At 36.1% G+C, this 17677-nt stretch overlaps 3 protein-coding genes across 4 annotated transcripts; all 3 read right to left on the bottom strand.

The window, feature by feature from the left end:
* Positions 1 to 225: 225 nt before the first annotated feature.
* On the bottom strand, positions 226 to 8203 carry LOC145591211 (actin-related protein 5-like). Of its 2 annotated transcripts, XM_081647614.1 has the most exons (12): positions 7978 to 8203; positions 7823 to 7893; positions 7197 to 7321; positions 6122 to 6166; positions 4924 to 5026; positions 4539 to 4648; positions 3170 to 3279; positions 2999 to 3089; positions 2453 to 2884; positions 2023 to 2150; positions 1266 to 1605; positions 226 to 1176 (listed from the first exon to the last, which is right to left on the bottom strand). In XM_081647614.1, exons 1-12 carry the CDS (start codon positions 8076 to 8078, stop codon positions 673 to 675), a joined length of 2160 nt encoding a protein of 719 aa, XP_081503740.1. In that variant the 5' UTR covers positions 8079 to 8203; the 3' UTR covers positions 226 to 672. The 2 variants fall into 2 exon arrangements, with proteins under 2 accessions (XP_081503740.1, XP_081503741.1); XM_081647615.1 differs by lacking the exons at positions 7197 to 7321; positions 7823 to 7893; positions 7978 to 8203 and having other exon boundaries at positions 230 to 1176; positions 4924 to 5031; positions 6122 to 6153.
* A 3035-nt stretch (positions 8204 to 11238) lies between these two features.
* Positions 11239 to 11790, bottom strand: LOC145590742 (uncharacterized). Its single transcript, XM_081647145.1, has one exon. It carries the CDS (start codon positions 11788 to 11790, stop codon positions 11239 to 11241), a length of 552 nt encoding a protein of 183 aa, XP_081503271.1.
* Positions 11791 to 11835: 45 nt separating this feature from the next.
* LOC145590741 (uncharacterized) lies at positions 11836 to 15430 on the bottom strand. Its single transcript, XM_081647144.1, has 4 exons — positions 14865 to 15430; positions 13787 to 14458; positions 13221 to 13636; positions 11836 to 12980 (listed from the first exon to the last, which is right to left on the bottom strand). Exons 1-4 carry the CDS (start codon positions 15428 to 15430, stop codon positions 11836 to 11838), a joined length of 2799 nt encoding a protein of 932 aa, XP_081503270.1.
* Positions 15431 to 17677: the final 2247 nt, after the last annotated feature.

The following is a 17677-nucleotide window of genomic DNA, read 5'->3' as shown; positions in this document are numbered from 1 at the left end:
CCAACGGTCGAATTTTCCGAATCGTAGCTACGAAGCTTGTTTTGTTTTTTGTATTTTTTTTTATCCTTTTGGTGTATTGGGCCCACACAAGTAGGTAGCCGTTGGTTGGAGCTGGATTTTGGCTACTGTTAATGTTTATGATCCACCTAATTATTTTTATCCTCTTTTTTTTGAAAAAATAAAAAAAATTAAGATTATTTTAATTGAAGTAGTAACATATAAGCCAATCTACCTAATTTTTTTAAAAAAAAAACTAACTTTTTACTTGTTAGTATGTTTTTATGAGGTCAAAGAGAATTAACTCAAATCATCAAGGTTTTTAGGAATGCTAAATAAAAATAAATTTTAAAATAATAATAATAATAATTAAAAAAAAAAAAGAAAAGACAAAAAAAAACTCGTATGGAGTAGAACAAAATTACATTGGACAAACGACAATCAAAAGTGGTGAGCATCTCATGTATGTTGGGAATTTCCGCATTTGTAACTTGACATTTACCCTATTGAGATTATTGACAAAACTAAATCTTGACTAAACGAGTGTCAAGCTAAAATGATCTTACATTCTTGCCAATTGATTAAGTTGACTAACAAGAAACATAAACTTCCTTTATACATCTATGAATACTCCTACTCGAGGACCTTTCATCTGGTGCACTAGTGGTCAACTGGTCATAGCGTATACCTGAACTTGTATCTCCGAAGCCAATCTTCACCCTTTTCTTCATAATCCATTTTAGTGAAAGTTTGCTCTGGAAAATGCAAAGAAGCAGCATATGAAGAAGCCCCTCGCCACGCATCAAATATAGGATCGTTTGCCCTAATCACTCTAATAGGAGTCCCACATGGCCGAATCATGCGGACTCCAGCTTCCAAACGCTCACTCAAGCCGGGGAATTGAGAACTCCCACCCGTCAAGAGGATGGAGCTCGTCAACTTCTCCTCCAAACCTTGGCCCTTGGGTGAAAACCTTCTCATAGAGATACCAACCATTTCATCCAATCCAGACTGGTCAATCCCAACTATATTAGGGTTGAATAGAATTTCTGGGCATCGGAATCTTTCCACCCCCATTATAATCTGGAAATCCTCCTTGGTGAGAGGACGAGCACGTGGAACATCAGCAGGTTGACACAATCCAGAGTCTGGTTTTGGAGTGAAGGTCGGGTCAATATCCTGCAACAAATTTAAAAAAATAAATATGTAAGAACTGCAGCAGCCATTTAAATATATTTGCTCAGACTGAACATGACACCTTAACTTGCCTGGAGTCTAGAAGAGATGCGTGCTAACTCTGTCTCATCTACATCAGGACCCTCATCCTCATCATCATTATCTTTACTCATTAACTTGTAGAGTTGCCAATCTTCATCTCTAGCGCCAAAAGTGTCTTCACCTTTCCCACGATCAAAAGCAGCTGTTGTTAATAAGCGCATTCTCTCTTTCTTTGCAGCATTCATTCTCTCACCTCGACCGACACCACCAGATGTAGAATTTCCATTCGTGCTGTTTCCATTCGTCTTTAACAGCTTCTTCTGTTCAACTTTTTCTGAAAGCTCTTTATATTTGGTTCGCAACTTCTCCAAGTACATCTCAGGGTTTTCTCTGCATCAAAATTATGGAAATTTGGGTCATGGAGTTGTTATTGATATTCTACTAGCAATTGGAGTGCAGAAGATGACTGCACATCCTACTGAAAAACAATCAAGCAGTCCAAACAAAAGGCATAGCAGTATAGCATGGCAGTAACATGGATTTCCCATAATCAAAAGCCAAGCTCGCCACAACACTTTAACTTACGTTAGTATCTTAATGCAGAATCATGATGAGAAATGTAATCGCTTCAACTCTGCCATTTAATTAGGCTTTCCCAGGGAAAATCACACACACACACACACACACACACACACACACACACACACACACACACAAAAAAAAAAAAAAACACAAAACACAAAACAAACAAACAAAACAAAAATCAACAAATTAATAAAAGAAAAGAACAGAAAGGTAGAAACATACAAACGCTTTTCTTCCTCTAGTTGATTTTGCTTCTCTCTTTGTAATTCCTCTTCAGCACGTTTCTGTCTAGCTCTCTGACGACCCTCAGCTGTAGTCTTAAGAAAGATCTGCTTCTTCTTCTCCTTCAGCTACAACCAAACAACAGGCAACAGTAAATAAAGATAACCAAATATGAAAAGATCAGCATCATGGAGATCAGCTGATTAATAATAAGTGGCAATCCTGACATCAAGATCCTGAATACAGTACCAAAAGGTTTTAGGTTAGGTCAAATAACTGAATTCCTTTCATATTCATCATTCAGCCACAAGACAGGACAAGTCAACAAGTCTAGCAAGAATGCAGCACAAACTACCGATGACACTAAAGCTAACCTGCACTGGAGTTAGCATGTTATCAAGGATATCAACAAGGGGACACTATAGCTAACCTGATCTGGAGTCAGCATGTTATCAGGGATATCAACAAGTGGAAACTTTTCAGCTGTTGCTGCCTCTGCCTTCTCCTCCAGTTCAACTTGTTCACGCTTAGTCTTTCGCAAAGATTGGTTCACCTTAGCAACAGAAGATTCTATTTCCTGTTTAGACACATAGCCAGTACTTGAAAGAAATGCTGGAACGGCATCCTCATTTACATTCTCCAGCTGCCTCAGAAGAAAATCCAAACCACGCAGCTCATTTTCCAATTCATTAATTCGTGATGCCCTCTTTGCCTCAGCCATTTCCCGCAATCGTTGACCTTGTCTCTCTTTGATAGCAGCCTTTCTTGCAATCTCCTCTTCAGAAGGTTGCTCCTCAACAGGTGGAGGAGTAAATTGAAGTTGCCAACACCTAGTCTTTTCTTCAGCTTCTTTAGTTTCATTCTGTTACAATTACCAAAATATACTAGTGTAAGGAATCAGAGAGTAGTTTCATTCTGTTACAATTACCAAAATATACTAGTGTAAGGAATCAGAGAGAGAGAGAGAGAGCACTACCTGGAACAATTTAACCTCTGAAGCATAGTCTTGAGCAATGTAACCGTGTTCCATTTTCAAGTCTTCAACTTTCTCCCATGTAAGCTTAGCCCTGTCACAAATGATAGGTCAAGAAAATAAGTCAACCTGAAAGCTAACTTGTAAACACCAGACTAACTAAAATATGCTTACAAGTGCTGTGGATATTTCAGGGAAAGAAGCTGCTTCATGTAATCAGTAACATGGTATCCACCAACATTACTTCGGCAGCACGCTTCAAAAACAGGTTCACCTTCAACAAACTAAAGACAGAATTACAAAAAAGCATCAGCAGAAATAGGAATGCAACTATCATCAAACAGAAATGATGCAAAAACTTTGATGCTCGTCTGCAGCTAAAGGATTTTACAAGCAATTGTAAGTTGAAACCATGCAAGAAAAGAAAAAAAAATCTACAACCAACATTTAATTAAAGTTACACCATTTTGACTTTTTGCACTATTCACATATTAATTTTGACCTTGATTCTTTTACTAAAATAAAATATAAATGCAATTATATTAAGTGGTTGGCATAGAATCAAGGTATATTTTCAAAATATAAAATTGTTAATTTTTTTAACAACTATTGAGTAGATAATTAGAAATATTCATTGTCAAACTTGTTCATCGTCAAACAGGGTAAGTCCTTTGCAATCATTTCTAATTTATTACACCCTTACAGCCTTACCCCAAAATCTAGCACAACACATATGAAAAGAGGAGAATGGGAGGAAGCAATGCTTTAGTAGCACTCTTCTTTTTCCCCAAAGGTATCTAAAGTGACAATGTTGAGCTCAGAATTTGATGAATAGCATACTTACCACAGCTTCTTTAAATTTTGTCTTCCACTCACTATGTGCATTAATGAAAAAGGTGTGACCAAGTATCCTTATGCAAATAACTCAAGTCTCAAGCCAACTCTACGCATTTGAAACCTTGATGGTCAATTAGTTACACTTGTGTCTAGGTTTTTTTTTTAAAGAAAAATAACACCCATCAGAAATTAAGGCCATGGGCTCAGTAAATCCTAGAGTGCTACCATGGTATACACTGAAGTGTGACTGATCAGACAGCAGCAACCGGAAAGAGGTAACTGTCATCCTCCATTTTCCAACAAGTCTTTTAAAGTAATGCACATTTATTATGGCACAAAGGCAATAGGAATATCCTTGTGCCTTGCCTTCAAAAGCCTCGGTGTGCCTCATTTTGAGAAAAAAAAAAAAGGGAAAATAAATTATACACCTTAGTCTGCCTCACGAAAAAAGAAAGTGGCCATGTCGCCTTACGCCTTAGTGCCTAGGCCAGCCTATTTATGCACTGTAGTTGACTACTATATTGGAGTTTGCGTAGGAAGGCTAACAAAAACAATAGAAGGGTGAACCCTTTTCAATCTTCAACCAAGATACTCAATAGATCTAATCACACACATGGAGCCACCCACAAGTTGACAATTTTAGCTGTAGAAGAAAGGACTTTATATGTTTTTATATATTTAGAAAGAAAAAAAAGGCAACACTTACTGGTATGACATGGCTCGTATTGAATCCACTGCAAACGGCAAGGCCTTCTTTATCACAAACACCAAGTCGATGATTATATGTGTAACTAAACGCAACATCAACACCAAACGCTGGGAAATGAAAGAAGTAATCAGAAAACTCAAAAAAGAGGATCAGGCTTCACCATTCTCTCACTGAAGCAGTCTAAAGGTTGTGTAACAACAATGAAATTGAGTACAATACTTGTGCTCTATACTACGTATCAGTCTACTAAGTTGAACAGTAATGATGTTCAGGAACATGGACAATACAAACCATGACTCTATCAGTACTGCCACCGTTAAATACTTCCTGTAACAAAATATCTGCACATTATTTATATAAAGGTTACAGATGGTTCCCGTACCCACAGAAGGAACTCCATAAGACTCAAAAAGAAGCTCTGCCATTCTACAGCGTGATGAAACTGGATTGCATGGACATTCTGTGATCAATACAGGATGATCAACCTGCACTGTCCCCAAAAGAATAGTCAGAATTAAGTATTGATCTTAAGTCAAATTATAGGGAGACAATCGGTCAATTTTTCATCAAACTGTGCGAAAGGGCAAACACCAATGTGCAATGCCCAAAATTCTAATTTGCTATTGTTAAGAAGACAAGTTTTGAAGAAGTGACTTTGTATGCCAATCAACATAGAATACGGTTAAAACAACCTATGAAACCTACAAGTCACACAGCCATTCGAGATTTAGTCTCTTGGGTTCATTTCATGGAAAGGCACTTCACACTGGTATTTGTCATTACTGAAGAGCTAAATTTTAAACAGTTGCGTACTTGTTCCCAAGGAAAATTTATGCACAGCACTGGAAACATAAGATATTAATCCAGACATTCTTATAGAAAAAAGGCAGGATTACTAAACTTCAGAACGATCCTCATGTTCCTACCTCCTTTTAACTATAGAAATTAAATTTCCAAAGATTAACCTTCTCTTATAACAAACTTTGGTCAGAGCCTCAGGAGTGATCTACTAATAAGATGGGAAACTTTTGGCCATACCTCATGCACAAAGAAAGAGGAGCAAAGACAGCCAAAAGCCAGAATGTCAATGAAGGATTGAGGGAGGAAAGCTCCTATTGGCGTCATAAAGCAGATTCCATATTCAAGTGAGAAATGTTAAGGCTATAAAGCAGAACCCATATAAAAGCAACTCTAAATAAACAGGCTCCACTTAAATCATAGTTTCCTTTAGGAATACAACTAAGATGGAAGTAGGAACCAGTAGTCATATAACCCTATATTCCATAAGTGCACAAGAGCCAAGGTATTAAACATCACATTAGTACACAGGATTACAACCACCATTTTATACAAACACGACTACAGCGGTGATGCCATCAACAGCCAAGTACCAGAAATCATACAAGCAGGGAAAGTAGAATGTCTTTTATAGATAACCCCCCTTCCAGCATAAGCATATCACTACAGCCTCTAAAGCAAATAAGTGAGGAAAAAATATGGACAAACAAGCTAAGTAATAACTTAAAATGATACAAAAGATATGGATAATCAATTTCATGACATGTAGGCAATCATCATACCCCAGGCCCATCGACGCCCAACCGGTCAAATCCAAAGTCAAGAATCTGAAAAAAAAAAAAAAAAAAGTTAGGAGTATATGCATTAATGACTTGACAGAAATAACTTAATCAATATTCTGTACATTGTATAACAAGTTCCTAATCTCTCCTGCTGAATACAAAAATTACCAGTAAAAGTGACTTTTGGCCAATAAAATACGAAGTAACAAACAACAACAATGCTGAATAGGGAAAAACAACAAGCCAAATTCAGAGCATCTGTCAGAATTCAGGCAGTTAAGGTGTGGTCTGCTCAAAATTTATAACTTATCTCAGAGAAATTAAGTTGTACAAGTAATAAGTTCTATTCGCAGCTACATATAAATTCAGATAAGTTTTGTTTAGTTCCAATAAATTTTGATAAGCTGAATAAAACAACACTCTTTCAAGTCACATTTATCATCTAAGTATCCAACAGTAGACAAAGGCTGTACAGATGCTTTGATTAAGTATAGGTAACCTAAAACAAAATCAAGCCAAATAATAACATGGCCAAGGAGCCTTCACAATAAAAAGACTTGAAGATTGAAATCATACAGGTCAAAATGAAAAAAAAAAAATTCAGCCACAATAACATCAATCAAAGCCTTAATCCTATAAGTGGGGTCGGCTACTTGAACCAAAAGTGATTATTCTGTATAGTCATCCGTGTAGTGAAAGTGATTATTCCGTATAGTGATTATTTTGTGTAGTCATCCACAAAAAATTTCCTCCTCCATCCCTTACGATCAAATGTCTCATTCTCATGCAAATCCATATGCTAAAACATAAACACTGAAATTGAACCTTCAACCCCCCTCCCCCCCCATCAGTCATTCAGTTCATCTTGAAGTCGTGATAAAAGATAGAAATTCTTGCATGTATTGCCTCAAAAAGGTATAGAGATATAAGATTACATCACTAATGGTACATAGATCAGCGAACCTACTTGTCTTGCAAAGCAACTAAATCAGGGAAATAATTCATGTTCTCTGAAGGTCTAAACTACAGCAATGAATATGATAATAAACTCTAAAAGAATATTGATAAAGCTTACATATTCCATAATCTCAAACTGATATACAACATTGTTATCAAAAGCTGACCGCGGTCCTGAACGAGTACAGTCAAAATATTTCAGCAACGTAGTATCATGATCGCCAACAACAGATACAGTTTCCCCTGCAACAAACCCAGTTCAGTCAGGCAGTCGCATAACACTCAACACGGAATAACTTTAAGAAGATCACTATAAAGGGGCAACTACAAACAATAGTCAGCAACAAGCGTACACACATGAAGCACCTTCACATAATAAACAACATTGCAATTGTCACTATCGATGTCACAAGCGCACGCACACGTAACATAGTTAGTACGATCAACAACATACTCGTCAAACAACGCAACTAAATCTAAAATTCGGCAAATTAATGAAACAATAGCATCTTTGATTTCAGCTATTCAATCTAAACTCTTTAACAAAGGATAGAAATCCAACCTTACTATCCAATTTCAACCAATTGCAACAAACATTCAACTACAGTAGATGATGTAATTTCATGAAAGTCCTTACTCAGCCTAATTTCGCAACACAATTGCTAAATTGAAATTTAAATAACACTAAAAAAATGCATAAACATTAAATTACTCTAATTAAAGCTCCAAAAAAGGGGAATTAACCTGTAGATTTGTGGCGAGGCCTCTGAACAATGTTGCGAAAAATTACCCTAGGATCAGACTCACCAGCCCATCTAAAACAACGAAACAAAAAATTGATGAATTAAGAATCGAAATTAGGGCAAAAAGGGGGAGAAATTAGGGTTTAAGGAAAATACCCAATGCGAAAATAGGAGCCGCCATTGTCGATGACAATTGGAACGCTTGAAGGAAACGATCTGTAATCTGTTTGCCTTTCAATTCGGCTGATGAATGGCATTCTCTTCTTTCGTGGTTTTGTGCTTCTTCTCCAGTGGAGCTTTCAACTTTGTCGAAGCTACTGGAAAAGAATGAAGGAGACTATACTAGTTCATCACTTCATGCTCCAGAAGTCGTAAATATGAATTCTTATCGACCCCGACCGTGAATTAACAGTCTAGACCGGTTTTCCTTTTTTCAACCGCCTTCGTCTACAAACTTAGGGCTTGTTTGGCATTGTTTTTTGTTTTCAGTTTTCAGTTTTTTTGAAAAACAGAAAACAAGAAAAAGGTGTTTCCACTTTTCAGTTGTCAGTTTTCAAAATTATCATGATTTTAATAAGTTTGACTAATTTTTTATTTATTATATGACATATATCATATGATTTTAAAAAGCAAAAAACCAAAAAACAGAAAACCAAAGTGATGCCAAACGAACCCTTAACTATTAGGGCATGTTTTGATTTATTGAATTGAATATGAGAAAAAGAAATTAAAAATAAACTGAAAATAAGCTGAAGAAAACAGGTTGTTATTCTATATTCAATAGTTGAGAATGTAAGATAATGTGGCAATGGATCGGATTCGGATTTGGTGGAGTTTCACCTAGATCCCTTCGCCATTTCAATCGCTCTATCTATATCCATTCATTCGTCAACCGCGAATGAAATGGGTAGTTCAGGACATTGGGTAACTAATTGATGAATATTTTATGATAAAGAAGTTCACATAAAATTTAGAAAAAAATTGTGAGAAGGGACTTTTTATAATGAGTTGTTTGTAAGAAAGGACCTTGTATAAAATTATTATATATATATATATATATATATATATATATATATATACATATATATATATATATATAAAGTAGCAGATTAGGACCTTATTTCAAAACAAAATCGTGAGATGGGACCTTTTGACATATATATATATATATATATATATATATATACATATATATATATATACATATACATATATATATATATACATATACATATATATATACATATATATATATATATATACATATACATATATATATACATATATATATATATATATAAAGTAGCAGATTAGGACCTTATTTCAAAAAAAATTGTGAGATGGGACCTTTTGACAAAATCCGGCCATTGACCCTCGAAAACCACCTCCACTTCCTCGAAATCTTACCTTGATCCTCGAAAACCACCTCCACCTCGCCAAAATCCTACAAAAAACCCCCCAAATACCACCTCCACCTCGTAGAAATCCCACACCGATCGTCGAAAACCACCTCCGCCACGCCAAAATCCATCGAAAGATCCCATCTCGCAATGTTTTTTTGAAATAAGGTCCCATCTCACAACTTTTTTTTTTGAAGTAAGATCTCAATCTGCCACTTTTTTTTATATATATAAGATCCTTTCTCACAAATAAGTCATTTTAAAAGGTTATTTCTTGTTAATTTATGGTTACTTCTAACATAAATTATTATTATTATTAAAATAAAAAGTAAACTCCACCTGCATATTCGTTGAAAAATCAGTTTGCAACCAATAAAGTATTTTTATTGTATATTTCAAAAAAAAATATATATAAGATTAAAAATCTTTATATATGTTAAACGGGTGGGTTGATGATTAATGGGTGAAAAAGAGCATAATTAACATCTGATCTGATCCATCATCCACTTCATCCGTCTTGTCGTCCCGCTTTTCATCCTTTTATTTCGGATTTTCGTCCATTTATTTTAAGCGGGTGAATGGGTTAGTGGATAACTGGATATCCATTTAATATTGTCATCCCTATATGACACTATGGCATCTAAATCATTTCTTAAAGGTCTTATTAAGTCTAAGTAATCTGATTAGCATTTTTATAGGCAATCGATACATAAACTTTCTAATAATGCTTTCTAATAGATTAGTTATTCCTCACAACTAAAAAATTGCAAATTCCATACAAAACAACATTTTGAAACATTTTTTTGAGACTGTCACATAAGATGATTTACTAACTGATTATTTTCGTTAATAATTTTGCAGTATCATTCCAAAAGAAAACCAAAATGCAAAGGCAAATCTACTACGAGTATTAGTTGTGAACTGTGTGATTGTGTCAGTCGTGTGCATTTGATTGGACTAGTGCAAGAGCAATGGGCAATGAAAAGGTGAAATGGAGACTATTTTGATCATCTTCCCCTATTTTTAGTGGTACGGTAGCATTTAAGGCAAGCATATGGTAGTGCCTTTGCTTGTGCCTTGTGGTTGTGGCAAACGAGCTAATGTAGAAATAGCACAACCCACTCTTAAAAAGGGCCAGGCCAGCGATGCTGCGAGCCTGCGAACCTTATTACCGGGGCAACAGAGGGTATGCAGTGACTTTAATAAATACTAGGCCAAGCTTAGAGTGCCATATACTATTAAGGTACGTGTTGTTTGGAGTCATATGTCACTTCTGTTTACCTTAATACTCTGTATACTACACCAAGCAAAGCTTTGGTGCCTTGGTGAAGTCACCTTATAAATTTAAGGTTACGCGTTCAAGTTCCACCAATTACAATTATTTGGGAATAGGGGTATTCCTTTACCTCCCCCCTCCTACTCTCAAACGTTGATCTTAAGAAAATAATTTCGATTTAAAAAGTAAGATATATTGTTTAAGTTAAATTAGTGACTTGAGCACCTATAATTAAGAAAACCAGTTTTTTTTTTATTTCATTTATTTATTTATTTATTTTTTTATCCGTAAAGATAATTTAAGAAAACCAGTATTAAATAAAAAATTATTACATTTTGATGACTCGAGGATTATCAAGTTCAAGTATAAAATAAAGTAGGTAAAATTCAAATAAAACAAATTATACAATTTGTAAATTGCAAAAATACCTTTTTATTGAAAAGTGTGTTAATTTTCAATAGTTCAACATTTTATTTTTTTTATACTCCCTTCATTTTATAATAAATGCAACACTTTTCATTTTATGTCCGTTTCATAATAATTACTCCCTCTCTTTTTTTAATACATCACTTTGATTTTCGCATTATTCACATACCATGGTTGACTTAATTTTTTCACCTCTATAAAATAAATAAACTTTATTATATAATATATCATCAGATTAGTCATAATCTCTAGTTTCATAATAATTATGTTATTTTTTATTATTATTATTATTTTGATAACGAGCTGCGTATTTCATTATATTAAATCAATGTCCGCCAAAGTGGTTAAACCTTGAGGGAACGGACCAAGAGTTATAAACTCGACACAACCCCTAGCATCCCATCTTGCTACATTATGTGCTAGAGTGTTTCCCGCACGCTTGACATGAGAAATATCAAAATAACTAAAACAGGAAGAAAGCTTAACAATATCATCATATAAAAGATAGACAGGGGAAAAACCATGCGCCTTGCTCTTCACAGCTCGAACCACATTTGCAGCATCGCATTCTAGATGGACATGAGTGTAACCCAATCTCCTAGCCACCAACAGACCAAAACGGCACGCAACAACTTTGGCCAACTCCACCTCCCAGCCAGCGCATTCGTGACGCACAACAGCCACAAGAACAGCCCCTATCTCGTCTCTGATCACGTATCCCAGCCCGGTATGAACACCCAGATGGGCGTCACAATTTATCTTCACCTTACCCTGGCTCGGACAGCTCCAATAGCTAGCTGATTGACACCCAGATTGCACAGTCCTGCTCAATACTTTCCCAGCATACTCATTACTCTCACGCACCATGTTCACCCACCCCTTAGCAACCTCGACCGCGTTGAATGAGCCTTGCTAAAAAATAGTCTTATTCTTGCAATGCCATGAAGCCCAAGCGAGCGCAGCCAAGATTACAAGCTCGTCTTTAGATACCTTTTTAGCCAACCATAAAAGATGATCCAAAAACCCCGATGAAGGAGCTTGTTGGATTTGGGCAATGTAGGGACTAGCTGACCATATTTCAGTAGCAGTGGTGCACTCAAAGGTGGCGTGAATGATTGTTTCCTCTTTGGCTCCACATATTGAGCAAATTTTATCCGGAACAACATGACGGAAAGTCAAACGCTCCTTAACCGAGAGAAAGCCTTTGCAAGCCCTCCAAAGGAAGTGCTTGAGTTTAGGTGGACAGACCATCGACCATATTAGCTTCCAAGCCTCATTAATTCCATCAATTACTGCAGGACTCGACCCCTTTTTACATAGCCAGTACCTCGACTTGACACTGTAATTTCCATCCTTCGAAGGCCACCAAAACATTTTATCCGGGGGGCAATGTGGAGACAGCGGAATGGTGAGGATTAAAGCTTTATCCTCATCATTAAAACAATCATAAATGATGTTAATATCCCACACATTATTGTTGTGGTCTATCAAATCACTAACCCGCATATTCATGTTGCTAGTATTCACCGGGGTTGGCACAAGCGCCAAAGTATTACCCGGTAACCACGCATCTCTCCACACATTAATATTGCTCCCATTACGCACCCTCCATTTTAGGCCATTGAGCAACAATTTTTTTGCTCCCCACATACTACTCCATGCATAGCTTGGGTCGTAACCCCTATTAGCTTCAAGAACATCACAATTTTTAAAATACTTTGCTTTCAACAAATAATGAATAATCGTACCCGGATTGTGATGGAGACGCCATAGTTGTTTCGCCAATAAAGCTTGATTGAAACACTTTAAATCTCGGAACCCCAACCCACCTAAAGCTTTAGGTTGGCAAAGCACTCTGATTTTGAAAGCAAATGAGACACTATTAATGGAACACATTATCCGGTGTATCCAATTTGTCGAAAACCCCAATCTTTCCATAACCTGTTCCAGAAACGACCATTCCACGCGATCATAAGCTTTGCTCATATCAAGCTTCAGAGCAATATTACCATCTTTCCCTTCACCACCTCTCTTCATAGCATGGAAAATTTCAAATGCTACAATAACATTATCAGTGATTAGTCTCTACGGGACAAAAGCACTCTGATTTTGGGATATAATATCACCCAAAAAAAATTTTAATTTATTCGCCAGTACTTTTGAAACAATTTTATAAATAACATTGCAGCAGCTTATGGGGCGGAACTCCGAAATCGATTTAGGATCATCGCATTTCGGAATAAGAACAATGCAAGTGTTATTTATCCCCGCAATATCAATTTCCCCTCTCTACCAACTCAGAACATAAGCAATAATATCAGACCCGACAACATGCCAAAATTTTTGAAAAAATAACGCATGCATATCATCAGGCCCTGGGGCTTTATGTGGGTGCATCTGGAACAAGGAATCCTTAATCTCTTCACCAGTGGGCTCCCTATCTAGCAGTGAGTTCATTTCCGGCGTGACAATCGGTTCGAGTCCCTCCATAGCTCCCTGGAACCCCGTTGGTGAACTCGTGGCAAAAAGGTTGTTGAAATAGGCTGCAATTAATCTCTCGATGTCAACCCGGTCAGACTTCCATTCCCCATCATCATTGAATAGCCCTTTGATTCTGTTCCGTGCTTTCCTTTGGCTAGCTTTGTGGTGGAAGTACTTCGTATTTTTATCCCCATCTCGCATGCCCGAGCCCGAGCAAACCAGTAGGATTCCTCTAATAAATACAAAGAATCTAGCTCTGCCATTAACTCACTGCATCTTTTTAATTTTCCCCCGTCCATAACCCCTTTTTTAAGATCCTTCATTGCCTTCTCAACCTTTTTTATTTTTTTCTTTATCGATCCGAAAGTGATAACTACCCAACTCGCCACCTTTTCCCCACACAACGCGATTTTTTGAGGCATAGCAAGACCACCAGATCGGACCACGCCCCTGCCACCACTTCACCACACTCTTCCTTCGATAACCAGAAATGTTCAAACTTAAAACCTGTACCACCATCCACCTCAGTCTGTTTTTTCTCTGTATACTCAAAACAATCGGTGCATGGTCCGGTTTCAAAATAGGCAGATGACGAACCTCAAAATCCGAAAACAAATTACACCAATTTTCATCAGCTAAAACTCGGTTGAGCCTTTCCCGAACAGAGGTGGCCATTGAATTCCCCCTTTCCCAAGTGAAAGTGCACCCCTTGAAGCTAAGATCCCAAAGAGCACATCTATCAAGAGCACCACGAAAGGCATCCATCAAACTTTCCCTACGCGGCACACCCCCTTCCTTCTCAGATAAGCTCACAATTTCATTAAAATCACCGAATATCACACATGGAAGATGAGAGGAAACCTTAATTTGTGACATAAGTGCCCATGTAAGGTGTTTATTGGCTTGTTCCGGCCAACCATAAATACCAACAGCCCGCCATATAGGAACATTATTATCATCAAGCACGTTCACAGCGAGATGATGCAAAGAATAAGACACAATATCGACATTAATATCCTTCCACCAAAAACCCACACCCCTAGAACTACCTACACTACTCAAACAAAGACCATTAGAATAGCCACAACGGTTTCTAATTTTATTCAAAATACTTTCATCAATTTTAGACTCCATTACAAACACAATGTTTGGCCTTTCCCTCCAGCAAAGATCTTGGAAGGCCCTAACTGACCTCGGGTTGCCAAGCCCGAAGCAGTTCCAACTTAATAATTTCATTGTTTTTCGAGGGCTTTGTCAGAGCCAAGACCCTCTACTTGAAGATTTTCATTAGAAACTACATTAGACTCAACTATTTTTGTTTTTTTATTCCCACCTGAACTACCCTTACTAGAATTACAATCAATCAAAGTGACATCACATTTTCTTTTCCCACCCACTACTACATCACACACATCAGACATATTATGTCATCATTATTATTCAACACAAATCTTTCTGACCTCTTCCAAAAGCCACCACCTTGAGTTGCTGCAGAGGACATTGTAGTACAAGGCACCTTAGCAACTTCCATCTGCACAGGCAGTACCATAGAGCTTGAAACAGCAGCGGAATCAACATCATCACCATGAGGGGCAGACGGTTGTTGGAGTTGGATGGGCCTCAACATTGACTTCATACTATTCGGATCAGTCACAACCGTAAGAGCAGCTTCTCTTGCCTTTGGGGACTCGATATTCAACTTATTAGGGGAGTTAAAAAGAAGTTTACGGGCTGCACTAGGAGTTCCCAATCGAATAGCTTGTGGATCGTTGTATAGAGGCTTACGAGCTATTTTTCCACGAGTAAGATTATCAACCCATTGTCGCTCCTTCTTGCGGTCAGCATCAGCAATACAAAGGCGTTGGATAGGTGAGGCTGCGAGGAAAGGACCATATTGAAACACCACTCTAGTGTCATTCTCATTCTCTTCGAAAAAGAGACACTCCTTGTCAGAATGTCCTAGTCTCCCACAGTAGTAGCAAAAGTCCCCCAAACGCTCATACTTAAATTCGATCCACTTAGTCATATTACCCCTTACAACAACTTTCATTCCTCACCTTAACGGCTTCTCAGCATCTATCATAACCTTGACTCGCATATACTTCTCCCACCTAAGAGGGTCAGTGTCATCAAATTCAACAAACCCCCTAAAGCTACCACCAATATCCTTAGCAAACCGCATATTACGCCTACTAAATGCAACGTCAAGAGCTCTAACCCAAAAAGGAGAGTATTGAAAAGATACCTCGGAAGGTTGATCATCACCATTCAGTTCTTGGAGCAGCAATATCTGGCTGTCGAAAGCCCATGTAATACCCCGTATTTTTATACGTATTTTCCTAATTAATTAATTAATTATTATTTTCTAAAAAGGGTATTTTAGTAATTTAACTTACTATTTAAATCTTGGAGCCAAAACGATATTTGAATTTTGGCGCCAAAAGTATTTTAAAAACAAATTATTATTTTGGATAAGATTTATTATCCATTTATCCTATTTTAAAAACCGGATTATTTATATATTTTGGATATTTTAATTAAGGCAAAAGCTATATTTTATTATTATTTTAATAAGTCCGAAAATCCCATTTATTTGGCTAATAAATTTCGGATTTTCCTAAGAGAAAATCTGATTTTATTAGTTAAATTATTTGTTGAATATTTGGTATTTTATTATTTAATTATTTATTACAATAAATATTATTTACACAATTATTTTAATTCCTTAAAACTAGCAAAATAATTTCCTAAAGTACTAAATAGGAGGGCCGAAAATATGAGCTTAGGAAAGCTCAAAAATTTCGGCCATCCCATGTAGATTTTGGGAAAAATATTTTTTGTAAATTGTATTTTTAATTATCTCCTTAAAATCTCCTATTTTGCTTAAATCTAATTCTCCATCTTTTTAGTATCCAATCATTATATTTTCTTGCCATCTATTTTTCTTAATTATTCCCCAAGTAATTCCAATTTCCTTAATATTTTTCATGACAATCATACCTTCCATATTCAATTATACATAATCTCTTCAATATCAAAACTTTCCTTAAATCTTTACTCACTTCTCCAAGTAATCCCTTAAACCCTACTTACCATAATTCTTCCCAAATTCTCTTACCATAATTCTTGCATGAGCTAGCCTATAAATACCCCTCCATAGCTATCACATTCTTCACACCAATTCTCTTCTTTTCTTCTCCTCTTTTTACACAAATCATCCCGTTTATCTTTGAAGCCAATTTTCGGGCACTTCTGTCAGTTTTTGGGGTATTGCTGTTTCACAAAAGATTGTTCCTCTCAAAAAATCCTTGAGGCTAAGCTCAAGAATCACCCAATTCGGAGTTATATCGAAGGAGTTATAGCCTCTGCAAGTTCTGCCTATTCTTTCCAACGAAAATCCAATTCTTCTCTTTTCCTTGGTTTCTTATCTTTTCTCTTTCTCTTCTCTTATTCAATTATTATTATTATTATTATTACGGGGGATTTATAAAAATTATTATGAGTAGTTTTAATTATATAAATTAGATTTTTAATGATGTTTATGAAAATTAATTTAAAAGGTTCATGTACATATAGTTGGGGGTTTTTAATTTCATTGTTGTGATTATTTGTTAACCTTATATTAATTAAGGTTATATTTATTTGTAGGGTGTTTTTGATCAAGCTACTTGAGAGTTCTTTTGAAGTGTTTTTGGCTAAGCAAGGATCAAGGTACGTTAGGTGGCTAGATACCTTGAAAGTGATCGATTTGAATGAGCATGTTTGAATGATTTTATGGTGATTGAATTAAATTGACTTGAATTATGGTTTATGAAATAAAAGTATGTTTAAAAGATTGGTTTTAATAATTAAATTGGAGTATTAATTTTTATAACATGTTTTGATTAATTAATTTATTATTCATGTTTAAAAAGGATTGGTTTTGAAAGCTTGTTGGATTTATAAAAAAAAAAAAAAAGGGAGTTTGAATTATTATTATTAAAGGTTGGAATTATTGGATTTAAAGAGGATTTATTTAATCATTGAATTAAATTTATTGTTTATGCTTTATAAGCATGTTAGTAATCCCACTATGCGGATTTGGTATTTTGATAAGGCCTTGGACTTTGTATGACCGAGTCTTTCCTCAAGAATAGCCTTGTAACATAAGGAGACTAGCTTGGGGGGTGTGCACACTTGGGAGAGGAATTGGTTAAATTGGTTTAATTGGTTTTAAAATAATTGGAATTGGTTTTATTGATTATTGGGATTTATTGAGAATTGGTTTTGAATC

This window comes from Chenopodium album, chromosome 18 (genome assembly GCF_948465745.1).
Source record: "Chenopodium album chromosome 18, dcCheAlbu1.1, whole genome shotgun sequence".
NCBI lineage: Eukaryota > Viridiplantae > Streptophyta > Magnoliopsida > Caryophyllales > Amaranthaceae > Chenopodium > Chenopodium album.
The sequence above is the reverse complement of the archived record's forward strand: the minus strand, read 5'-3'. Positions and strand labels throughout refer to the sequence as shown.

Bases quoted from the DNA above. Each gene is read 5' to 3' on its own strand.
- LOC145590742 (XM_081647145.1), bottom strand. From the start codon at position 11,790: ATGGTGCGTGAGAGTAATGAGTATGCTGGGAAAGTATTGAGCAGGACT.
- LOC145591211 (XM_081647614.1), bottom strand. From the start codon at position 8,078: ATGCCATTCATCAGCCGAATTGAAAGGCAAACAGATTACAGATCGTTT. The intron at 1,606-2,022 runs GTATGTTTCTAC...ATTTTGATGCAG, and splicing joins CTAGAGGAAGAAAAGCGTTT to AGAAAACCCTGAGATGTACT. The intron at 1,177-1,265 runs GCAAGTTAAGGT...AATTTGTTGCAG, and splicing joins GCATCTCTTCTAGACTCCAG to GATATTGACCCGACCTTCAC.
- LOC145590741 (XM_081647144.1), bottom strand. From the start codon at position 15,430: ATGACTAAGTGGATCGAATTTAAGTATGAGCGTTTGGGGGACTTTTGC. The intron at 13,637-13,786 runs GTTGGGTAGTTA...TGTATTTATTAG, and splicing joins GTGTGGGGAAAAGGTGGCGA to AGGAATCCTACTGGTTTGCT. The intron at 12,981-13,220 runs GTTGGTAGAGAG...ATGTTATTGTAG, and splicing joins TATTATTGCTTATGTTCTGA to CATTTGAAATTTTCCATGCT.